At 35.2% G+C, this 12,989-nt stretch overlaps 1 protein-coding gene across 3 annotated transcripts in view; it reads left to right on the forward strand.

The window, feature by feature from the left end:
• LOC120636364 (calcium-binding mitochondrial carrier protein SCaMC-2) overlaps positions 1 to 8,261 on the forward strand; it is a 52,236-nt gene extending 43,975 nt beyond the window's left edge. For all 3 annotated transcript variants that reach the window (XM_039907813.1, XM_039907814.1, XM_039907815.1), the window contains 3 exons: positions 5,704 to 5,862; positions 6,319 to 6,895; positions 7,714 to 8,261. In XM_039907813.1, the coding sequence (XP_039763747.1) occupies positions 5,704 to 5,862; positions 6,319 to 6,895; positions 7,714 to 7,898 (921 nt within the window). In that variant the 3' untranslated portion in view covers positions 7,899 to 8,261. The remainder of the gene's footprint in view (positions 1 to 5,703; positions 5,863 to 6,318; positions 6,896 to 7,713) is intronic.
• Positions 8,262 to 12,989: the final 4,728 nt, after the last annotated feature.

Here is a 12,989-nt window from a genome sequence, read left to right on the forward strand (position 1 = left end):
ATGTCTTTGAATATGAGCTGGTAACTGATAAAACCAACAATTTGGCTAAGATGTTAAGACAATGCACGTTTTGTAGAGAGCTGATTAGTTTAATTAGCTTATCAGTGATCAACATCATTAATTTAATCAATGTTAATCGCTTCAGATATTGGGATTCATAAGATTTCATTGATCTCTTTTAAAATTTAAATGAGTGCTGATAAGTTTTAATATGACGTATGAATATTAAAAGTGGTAGGTAGGACAGAGCAGTAATTGCACAAAGCATGAAACACAAAATACAATTGAAGCATGGTCGTTAATAAGAAATAATTACTTGCCAAAAAATAGTAATAAAGGTATCATGGCGTTTCTCACTACCATCTTAGATCAGTTTTTTTCAATATTGTTCACGCTCTTGTGTAGAATTATAAACCTTATTTTAGGAACGTCAAGGTATGTCATATAAAACAGTATTTTTTTCAAATAATACTTTAAAAAATATTGTTTTATTGCCAACTATAATACTGTTATTAGTATAGTTATAGGTGTATATAAAACGTGCATATAGTGTTTAACTTTAAATAGCTTTGAAACAGGCGGAGGCTCTCAATTTGCGATATGCATTAAAACCTCATAATGGAAATAGCCGATTACGTCCACTTTCCTAATGTAGTGGTGAGCGCTTAATAAGTGGGAGGTACCGAGTTTAATCCCCGCAAGGGGAAATCCAGATATGAATAATTTCTGAATTTTCTCTGGACTGATCTGCCGTGACTCGTTACCATCCTACCGACGAAGAATTGCCATCAAGCGCTAAGAATTCCGGTACGTATCATGATACGTAGAAACCGATTCGATATATAACTGTTATAATCCTAATAAGTTAATCTGGTATCTTCTTAGACTGTGTCATCATTTACCATTAGGTGTTGCTACAATCAATGTAATGGAATATAAAAATATATTTTTTAAATATGTAAGTAAGTTATGATTGATGATGCTGCCTAAAATTGAGCGCGCTCGCTCAGAGTTGAAGCCGCAATGGCATTCTAGATCTATGCGGTGTGTATCAGAAACAAGGAAGTGAAGCGTTTCATAGTTATCGCATGAGAAATATGTCATACAGAAAAAATATGGTGTTATATTGTAAGAAAGTTAGTAGTTATTTGAATATTCCATATTATACATACCGGCAAAAACTTGTCGCCTAGAAATTTAGCGTTCCGCGGAGAACCAATAAGGTGTATGGTTTTAATATATTAATCGTGTTTTTCGGATTACCTACTTATTAATATAAACTTAAAAAAAGCCAAACGAAATATATATTTTTTTGTATTCATCGCGTCTTCACGCTCATCATCATCATCACATCAACCGATAGACGTCCACTGCTGGACATAGGTCTTTTGTAGGGAGTTCCAAGTTCCACGGTTCTGAGCCGCTTGGATCCAGCGGCTACCTGCGACGCGCTTAATGTCGTCTGTCCACCTCGTTGGGGGCCGACCAACGCTGCGCTTACCAGTTCGGGGCTGCCATTCCAGCACCTTGGGACCCCAACGTCCATCTTTTCTCCGAACTATATGCTCGGCCTATTGCCACTTCAGCTTCGCGACTCGTTGAGCAGTGAGCTATGTCGGTAACTCTGGTTCTTCTACGAATCTCCACATTTCTTGTGATCCGAGCATAGCTCTCTCCATCGCCCGCTGAGTGTCTCTGAGCCTTCTTATGAGGCCCATAGTTAACGACCATGTTTCAGAGCCATAGGTCATCACTGGCAACACGCACTGTTCGAAGACTTTTGTCTGCAGGCACTAACACTCACATACATGAAAATTTTAACAAATTTTTATTTTAAAAAATTATATTTATTATTTATATTGTTATTATAAACTTATGAAACGAAACTTTATTTTAATATAAACTAAATCCAATTCGTTAAACACATTTTAAAATGAACGAATTGCAATCTTTTAAACCAGAATAAACAGATATGAAAAATATATTAGATATTAAGGTTATAATAGTATATTTCGATACATTTTATCACTATCAAGAGAAATAAAAATAAAAGAGATTTTGTATCTTATACTTTTTTTCCTTTCAGATATGAAAGATAATTTGACAAATTGTATCTATCGTACTGTCTAACGATAATGACATAATGAATGACGACAGTAAACGAACAGGGGATGTAGTGTTTTCTCGTTAAGTTTTTAAAGCAATGTCTTAAAATAATAATGAAATTTTCAGCGCAAGGCCTAATAAAATTGTGTGTGTCCGCCGCCACTAACAATATTATGCTTTGGGAATATATACTCGCATTCCTAACCATGATGCTAGATTCGGAAGCCATGATTTTACTAAGTGTTGCGGTAATTATATGATATATTTTATTCATTCAAGGGCAATTGTATATATTATTATATTTTATAAAAAATTACCAATTGAAATCTTTGAGATGTCTCTCAATAAGTTCAAAGTTTATATAAAACGTAAGCTTACAGAAAAATTATATATTAAGGATTACTTAAACGGTAAAAAAGCTTGGGTGTGAATTGCTCTAGCTTCATAGCTTAATATAAATTTACTGGAAAATGGTGATAACAAAACTAAAAATTTACCCGTACTAAGTTTGTTGTGGGCTCTTCTTAGACCAGGGCGCGTTTGGAACCCTCGTAGCTTTAAATTTAAGTTGGCGAACGAAGTTATCACCAACCCCTTACAATTATGTAAATAAATATGTATGAACGCTTCATAAGTGCCTGTGATAGGCCTACGTGAATAAAGAAATTTTGAATTTGAATATGAATTTATATTTTAACAGTACCGTGTTACATCTACCAATCTCAATATCACTACAGTATTGATTTGACTTATACGTTCGAAGCCCTTCTTGTCCCCTAACAAGCTGCTATTGGTGTACTTAAACAATTATCGCAGCATTAAGTTAGTGACAAAAACCAGGATGATGGCTTATCACGCTCTGTTAGATACCTACATAGGTAGGCATCGCCAATTTCCTTACTGCAGTCTGTTAAAACTTACTTCATAAAATGTTTGGCCCGACTCGAGGAATTGAATCGAATATGCAATTAAAGTAGTAGCAGTGTTTAGTGAAAAAATAATACGTGGTATATTTAATTCACTTGTAACGTTTGTCATTTAGTTACCAACCTACGCTAGTGGTTAATTTCTTAATGAAGTTTCATACGATTTCCTCTTACTTTATAACGTACAGTTAATACTTATTTCTGTTTTGTAAAGTTAATGACATAAGTGAACGTTGTTGTAATTGTTGTAACAATTATGGCATATTCAATTAATTTTAAAGTTTTCTCGTTTTTATTAATCACAAAAGTGGCATACAGTACCCCTTCTTAGTTTTATATCTACTATTGTATACTTGGGTATACAATAGTAGATATAAAACTAAGTGCACTTACTCTATATCTAGACATAATATAGTAGTAATGAATGGTGTCTTCACTGTTATATAACTCAATGTATTTAATGCGCATTTGTTACCTTACAACAGACTGAAAAAATAACGTATCGCTACAAAATCCTGCTGAGTAAAATATATAATAAACACAATCACGATGTCATTCCTTGTGAAATTGAAGACGACGCTGCTATGTCCGGAAAAGTGTTGTAACATTGCTTTTATACTTAGATCATTAGATCAGTAGTACATTATTCTTATTAACACCTAGTCTATTATTCGTAGCCTTTGCACTGTAAATTATTAATTACATTTTTAAAGGGCTTTAGTATTTAGCTCTGATGTGCACAACTGGAAACTGTTTGAGTTATTTACGTCAATGTCTCTCAGTTGTTGTTCTTTAACAGACACTGAGAAACATTTACATAAATGCTTGTAGTATATATATATACTACAAGCATTTATGTATATTATTCATTAAATAATCATTAGTAATCTTACTATTCATAACGCTTACTTCGGGGTAGATGGCGGTATGTGTTTTGGCCATGTTTTGTCGTAATATATTTATTTCATTCATTTTTTTAATATCGACGATGTTAAAACTTACATGAATCAATAGCTGGAATTTCTACATTTCTTTTTATATGAGATAACATCTCATAGAGTAACAGATTAACGAAGTATAAGCAGTTAAAGTTTTTATGGTGGTTCTGCCGCTGAGTAATAAAAATTAATCCGACCGATCGCGCGAAGTGCATTTCACTAACATATTTCCTTATATTTCAACGGAAACGGGTTCAATGGGAATTCAAATGGATTCCAAAGAAATGTTTTTATTCATTCGAATCTACATTAACAGCCTATACTGACGGTAGGAAAAAACGTATCTAAAAAATAGCAACCTACTTTAAGCAGTGACCTACAAACGAGTCAATTCAAAGATTCTCTTCAATCGCACCTTGAAAATATCATATGATTTGACTGAGTGTTGACCTTTTGTTTATCTAGGTTGAAATTACCATAAAACAATAGAGTCAATTATAATAATATTATTTTTAAGTTTATTTATTACCGGTACCCTACCGGTAAAATTAAAAATGACACTTGAGAAGATTTTGTCTTTTACTATAATTATTTGATGCCAGCCAGGCTTGTAAATAAGCAAGGCTACCGTAGTAAAATATTCAAACCCCTTTAAATGTGAACATTTGTTACACATACTTATTTTAATTAGGTATCTTGTGACGGTAGTCTATGCCAGAAAATATTGCGAACCTCGAACTACCATGTTCGAGGTATCGCGATACTAGAAGTCCCATCTGAACAACAAGGTGTAGGTAAACCTGTTCAGTGTACTATGACTTGGGCCCAAGTCTGCTACATATTAATTATATATTATAACCAACGAAAAGTTTTAGGAGATTTGCAGTATGTTTCCAATCAGCAGTGAAAAATATTTTCTTTAATTATGAAAAAATTATGGTAACCGAGCGAAAAGTAGACACAGCTCGAAACAGTCGTGGTCTCGATCTCAGCGGGGCCGTGGGCATTGTCTAATGTCTATACCTAAATAATAAATAAATAAAAACTTCAGTGTTGCAAATTCAGATTAGACTCCTAATTTTGAGATTAATTTGCCTTTTGACTTTTTATACTTTTATTTACATTTCTTTAATGTTGAACATAGGAGGATATGTTATTTTCATTACCGCATCTTGTCAGATTCAATTAGTGCTAATTAACGTGTCGTTCTTTAGCAGGTAGATAGGTATTTACTTATGTGCCCTTACCATACTTTTATTTGATCATATCAACCCATTGCCCGTGCCCTGTAGTGGGGCCGGCAACTACAGGGCACGGGTATCCTTCCACAAGGAGAAGGGTTTAGGCCACAGTCCACCACTCTGACCCAGTGCGCATTGGTGGACTCCACAAGCCTTTGAGAACATTATGGACAACTTTCAGGCATGCAGGTTTTCTCACGATGTCTTCCGTTAACGTTGACGCAAGTGATGTTTTAATTGCTTAAAACGCACATAACTTAGAAAGTTACTGAAGCCGAAGCCGTAAACTATTCTTGTTGAAATATTTTTTTCACAAAAATTATTTAGATTAAACTATCCTGTCATTTTGCAATTTAAAAATGAAATTGAAGTAGCCCGCTATGTTGACTACAAAGGTAAATTATAATATTTATAGCCAGCAGACAACTCATAATAATTATCATGTCCGTTTCCGTGGGTCGCACCGAGTAATAGCAAGTAATTTTTTTTCAGTACCTCGACATCGGCGAGGATATGAACGTGCCTGATGACTTCACTCAGAGCGAGTTACAAACAGGGAAATGGTGGCGACATCTACTCGCTGGTGGCATCGCTGGCGCCGTTAGTCGGACGTGCACGGCTCCACTCGATAGACTTAAAGTATTTTTACAGGTGAGCAGTTTTCCATCTTATTTTTAAGCTTATCTCCTGACCCCGCTCGATAATAGTGTGACCTAGTCGCGACTGATTATATAGTGAATTCAAGTCAGTAACCGCCTTTAAGGGTGTCTGTTTTTGACCTTCTATGACAGGCTTGATATAATCAGATCATTCATTTTTATTATTCATGCAAAGGAAAGGTAAGTCTTTTGGTCCAAGAAACTTCGATGCGTACAAAAACTTTTTTGCACGCATCGCCTAATTATTTATTATTTTGTAACCTTACAAAATTAAAAATGACAAAAGGTACAACATTGCATGACCAATATTCAAGCCATATTCTGTAGCAAGTCGCTGTTCTCACTTGTTATCTCTTACACCTGATAATAATCGCTCACGTATAAGTATAAGTAGTGTCAGTAAGATGCCAGATAATTCTGTAATGAAAAATTTCCTATAAAATTTCAGGTGAACCCTACTAGAGAAAATATGACCAAATGCTTAGCAAAAATGATAAACGAAGGTGGTATTAGCGGTTTGTGGCGAGGTAACGGAATAAATGTTATAAAAATTGCGCCTGAATCGGCGTTAAAGTTTGCTGCGTACGAGCAAGTCAAACGACTGATAAAAGGAGAGAAGAATAATCAACCGCTAGAGATATACGAGAGGTTCGCCGCCGGGGCCACAGCCGGCGCGATTAGTCAAACTGTGATTTACCCACTAGAGGTGCTAAAGACAAGATTAGCTTTAAGAAAAACAGGGCAATATAGCGGCATCATGGATGCGGCGAGAAAGATATATGCTAGAGAAGGACTAAAGTGTTTCTATAAAGGATACATTCCAAACATCCTGGGTATAGTGCCTTACGCCGGCATAGATCTTGCGGTATACGAGACGCTGAAGAAGAAGTACATAAATAAATACCAAGCCCACAATGAGCAGCCGGGTGTTTTGCTTCTGCTTGCGTGCGGAAGTGCCTCATGCACGCTGGGACAAGTCTGCTCCTACCCTCTCGCCCTGGTGCGGACAAGGTTGCAAGCGCAAGGTATGATTGTATTTTATTTGGATCCTCTTGCGTCCGAATAGATGCTTCCACTGCCTCGTTGGTCGAGTGTTTCAAATGGATCAGGAACTGGGTCCCATTTCTGGCAAATAATTGCTTAAAATTGAGTTTGTATGCCGTTCCGTGCGGAGCCATGAGAGCCTGGGGGCTCACATTTAGACCTAGATCGAAGGGAACGGGTTTGATGGCCGGCTTGCACTTCTAGCTTTTCGTTGTTTACACCCACCATCTAGCCCCAAACTAAGCTTAGCTTGTGTTATAAGTACTAAGATAATAGATTAATAATTTATTAACAATATACATGAATACTTATAATATACAGAAAATAACGCAGACACTGAAAAACATTCATGTTCATCGCACAAACAGTTTCTAGCTGTGGGAATCGAATCCACAGCCTTGGAGTCAGAAAGCAGGGTTACTGCCCACTGCGCCGATCGGCCATCGAAGTTTAATGTGCGTTTTCAATAAAAGCCATTAAATATCACTTGCTTAAACGTTGAAGGAAAACATAGTGAAGAAAAACCTGCTTGCCTGAGAGTTCTTAATAATTTTCTCTAAGGCCTTGCCAAACCTAAACCAATCTCATTCTGTGAGAAGATTAGGTTTTGCAAGTTTGCTGGTAATAGGTTGTTGATGATGAGTTATTGTAAAAATAAATCTCAGAAGGTACCAGCTCCAAATTATTACGTTAGCTTTGCCCTCCCACATGAATTGAACAGCGTCTTAAACCGTCTCGTCAGTCTTGTGTATCCTTGATTGATTGGTGTGATGAATGAATGAATTAACTGTTATTATAGAGAAAGCTGCGAAAGGCGCCGAGGGTACGATGCGAGGTGCTTTCCGCGAGATCGTCCAACGAGAGGGGGTTCGCGGCCTGTACCGCGGAATCACGCCTAACTTCATCAAGGTCATCCCGGCCGTGTCCATCTCGTACGTGGTGTACGAGTACGCGAGCCGCTCGCTCGGCGTCAACATGACGTGATGACGCACCCGCACCCCACCCCAACCCCGCTTGCATGCTCTGGGCGCGTGTCGGTCTCTGCCACTCCACTACACACGCGACTCAGCTCGAGACAACATCACATTCTAATCTAAGCATATGTAGGAAATTTTTGCATTTTTATGTAAATAGCTCTCGTATACGTTAAGTCTATTATTTATTTTACTGTCAATTTATTCCATTTTAAATTAATGATACCGTATGAAATTGTTTAACGTGCATTGTCTGTTAACTTAGGTTTTGTAACACGTTGACATATTCTAATTTAAATTGGTACGAACGTGTTAATATAACGTTATGGCTTATGCCATCTGTGATTATTTAATAAAAATATATTTTTTTTTATTTTCTTTTGTTATTGTTTTACCCCCAAGGTTTATAATTTTGTTACGTTATATTTATGTTTGTTATCTTTGTTGCCATCCGAAGTTGAATAGTATTATGTTTTCATTATTTGTTTTATTAAACTTTTATTTTTTGTAAGTTCAAATTAAGATTTCGCATTCTGTTTCATGCTATTACTATGAAACCATAAAATTTAAAATCTTTGCATTCAAATGCATTCAATACTTATGGTATTTTTATTGTACGGCAAACGTTGCGTTTATTAACTTTCACATTCAATTTTATTATTTTCGTAACTATGACAAATTTAACGTTATATTCAATTTCTCATTTGTATTCAACTTGATTAACAATGAATGACACAGGATTTTTAAACATCGAAGACTGATGTGCTGTGGTTAGATTTTTTCAGGTTTTCTCGGCACCCATGGTCTTGGACTGCTTCTGTCTAGTGACTTGCTTGATGTTGTCTGTCCATGTAGTAGAGAAAGTGGGGTCTAAGATTCAACATCGAACCCTATCGGCATATTATGCCCGTTGCCACTTCAATTGCCCGTCATCAATTCATATTAACAGGTCTATAGATATAGTAAACACTATATCTATGGACTTATTAATTTCTGATTTAATTACTTAAAGATCCCTCTCCATCATAGATAGATCCATGGTAAACGAACATATTTGAGTGTATTCATAAGCCATCACTGCCAACGCGCTCTGTTCGAATATTTCGATCATCAAAATATAGTAAACTCTAATTCTAATTAATAGTGTTAAACTATTTATCTAGGTATGTTATTATCAATGAAAAAAAGCAATAAGATTAGGAATCATAAACATAAATGAGTAGGTACGTATTCGATTGTTTCACATTAAATTGTTAAGGAAACAATATTCGTCCACTTAAATATTTAAAACAGTGTCCGATTAAAAAATATCGCCTTTAATGTTTGAAATAGATTTACAAGTGAATTCAACCGGTTTTCTGCGCAATGGGTACAGATTTCAATTTAGACAATAGAATTTGCAAAGTATCGTACTACTTAGATATAATATTAAATGAGCAATAAGGCCTACTCATTTTTAATTACACGATCAGTTTTTCATTTTTAGTTTTGTTTGATTATTTAATTCTAATATTAATATTTTTATCGTTTTTGTAGTTGTTAATCTTCGACCTTGCCTTAATTGTTGTTAGGCCATAGTGCCTGCCACCTATATTCAAATCATTATTACGAAGTTTGACAGTGCATCCGAACCCACAGTATAGATTCCACTAATTAATACGTACATAATCATTGCTGTAATCCGTAAAGTGACTTTATTTGATTTTAATTAATAGCTGTTAAAGCGGTATCAAATACAGCTAACATATTAGTGAAAAAAAAAAAAAAAAATTAGACTAGAGACGGTAATATACACACTAGGAATTTCAACTCTACCTATTACGAGTTATAATATATGGGATTCCATTAGCTTCTCGATCTATAAAAACCGTCCCAGTTATTATGCTTCTAAATTCGCTGACGTTTTAAACTGATTACTAACTTATATATAAACGCATCTTTAGTATACACAAAAGCTTTTGCGTGGCTTTACCAACACATTTTTAATTCAGCCAGCAGAGGCTGTCGTTTAATATATACACAAAAGCAATGCCTACCCTATAAAAAAATACTATAACACCTATAAAAAAATATAGAGTTTTTTTCCATTTAATGCCATCTTCCTATTTTGCCATAACTGGCCAAATCTACACGCGTTTTGATGCATTATGTGTCGTCGTACTCATGTTTGTGAATATGGTGGTATACATCGATATTTTACGTAAAGTTTGTTTGATTGTTATAAACTATTGGCTGTTTCATACTTAATGTCATGTGGGTTGCTAAAATATCTCCAAGTTTAGTAATTGAAACTGATAGTGAGAAAACATTACAATATAGTATAAGTGAATAGTATTTCAATAATATACAAGTTTATATCGTTTTAATTGTAAACTGTGTTATACAATCAGTTAGATGTTATTACTCACGACAAGTCAATTGACACCAGTGCGTTAGGGGGCGTCCATAAATTAAATGGTGGTTTTTTTAAATTTTTTGTCCCTCCCTCCCCCCCCTGGTGAGATGTCGTGAGATTTTATTCAAACCCCCTCCCGCATCCTCCAATCTCTCCACCCACATTATCACTTACGTAAACGCGTTGAATGATCTTAATCGTATTACGATTACGCTTAAGATTAAATCTTAAGCATGTACAATCTGGATTAAGATTAAATCTTAAGCATGTACAATCTGGATTAAATGGACCAAAATAGTATAATTTTTTTTTGGTTTCAATCAGAAAAAAATTGCCTGATATTTGCCGAGGACCCCTACAACTCCAACCAACTCCAACGTAAGGTAAGATGAGACTAGACTCGACCCCCTCCCCCCCTTAAACATCTCACGTAATTTATGGACGCCCCCTTAAGACTTACCGCCTTCTTAATGAACGTGGTATACCGTTGGAATATTTACGCAGTGTCTCGTCACGTTCTGTAATTTGAAGTGTAACAACACAGCGTAATTATTATAACGTTACGCCAGGTTTTTGCCTAAGGTGGTTAGTAATTAAGTTAGAATGTAACGATGAAATTACGTAATTCCGACAAGTTTGTGAAATAATTACGTTTCGTCTTACATTTAAAATTACAAAGAAACTTTAACGTCGATCTTTTACAAAAAAAAATATCCTAAGGCTGCAGAAGTTGGGTTAGATTTAAAGTTAACAAATTTATGCCCGTTTTCACTAACGACGAAAAAGACAATGTTTAAATAAGTAACATCTAATGTAAGGCGATTCCTAGGCATAGTTACATTTAAGTTTCGCCATTCAATTTTCACTAGGCAACTCAAATAATCTAACTTTTCTATGATTCTTGCGACAAGTTGTCTTATGTCTTTGTATTGTCATATTTTAAATGTTGAGTATGGATTTAAGGTAATTAGAAAAAAAAAAATTTACTTCTGTTTCGGTGCCGTAACTTTAGATGGCGCCTAACGTCGTTAGTCATTATCTAAGTGTTTTTCTACAAGCATTCCCTAAATCATTAAGCATCCGATTTAAGTTTTCTTGGGTTTAGTGAAAGCGGGTTTATATAAGTAACTTTATAAAACTGCCAGTTTAATTCACTCAAAACCAACTCGACTCAAATTAAAGCATTGAAATGTGAGTTTTATGCCATGGGGCATAGTGTTGTTTAAGTGTACGACGTGAGTCATAAACTAATGACACCGAAATTTAAGTTTTCTTTGTCACATAACATAAAGCTCATATTCCATAGCTTTTATTTCAGCCGAGTCGATGTTTAGTTGATGTGTGCGAAAACCATTAATCACTTGGAAGCAGTCTTGGTACAGGCCTAAGGGATATATTATAATACCAAATGCGTTATTCCAGGGTAGTGGATTATGAAAAAAAGAAATAGATATACCCGTTCTTTGTATACGTGGAACCTTCCCTTCAAGCGCATTAACATTTACTGGCTATAATGATAACGACAAAACGAAATAATAATCTTATTGCCTATAAATGAAAACAGTTATAAACATGCATGGAATGTTTATAGCGCTTGCCAACTGCTTTGGTTCTAATGAACGGAATGAAAGGAAGCTTAGGCATTGCCTTTAAGTTGGAACCCATGCTACTGTGTTGTGAAAAGCCCATTATATCAAAATGGAAAGTTGCTGCCTGATATATATATGTATCCTGAAGTGAACATAAAAACTACATTAATGAAGTACCGTATGGTGGATATTTTGTCTTCAAATCGCGAGAGATCAAAATTTATAGGATAAAAGTAAAAATTTGACTAGGACCTAGTCTGCTTAATATTAAGTTAAATAAATATATTATATACATTATACATAGTAGATAGACAACAAAATATTTTGTTAATTAAAATACAGACACCTAGATTTGCTAGAGAATATTATGTTTTCGTATTTTTAATAGAACTTGTATTAAGGTAAAGTATTGCGTATATTTGGAAACCTCTAGCGGAGGTTCGGAGTCCAATACCCGTATTGTATAATTTCTTTGTTAATTTGCACGCTCTCTACCATTTTTTTCGAGTGTCGAAACACAATAATGTCAGAGAAATACGGACCATTCTGTACTACTGAGTTTTATTTCACGAACATACCGTTAGCAGCGCTAGCTGTAGGATTTTGGTCGAAATTAGGTTGTAAAGCAAGAACTATAACGTAAATTAATGATAACTCTGACGTTAAAACGTTTCTATAACTGAAAAACAGGGTCAATAGCGAACGTGTAAAATTTCAAACTACTGGTGGTGCTGGAAAGCGGATATGCTGTAAAATTATTAGACTCTTAGACATGTCGCTGCGCATTTTACGCCTTGTGTATCATTTGTCCGAGCTTATCACCGCATCCATATCGCAGACGCGTATGATTATTTCTTATTTGGACCGGTGGTGATACGCTGTCGTTATACGAGTTCTGCGAGTCTCATTTAAACTTTGGATTGGTAATTGCCGTAGAGGGATATCAACAATATAACGGTTGGAATTAATTAATTTGGTATTATGTAACCGTTCCGGCGTCAAGATTGATCGACATTCAAATAGGCTAACTTGCATAAAAATCTAACTGAATTTATTAAAAATCACCAATGCAAATTACTTCACCCCTAGAGGAGATCTGCTAGAGAGAGCTGCTATG

The sequence above is a fragment of the Pararge aegeria genome, chromosome Z (genome assembly GCF_905163445.1).
Source record: "Pararge aegeria chromosome Z, ilParAegt1.1, whole genome shotgun sequence".
Lineage (NCBI taxonomy): Eukaryota > Metazoa > Arthropoda > Insecta > Lepidoptera > Nymphalidae > Pararge > Pararge aegeria.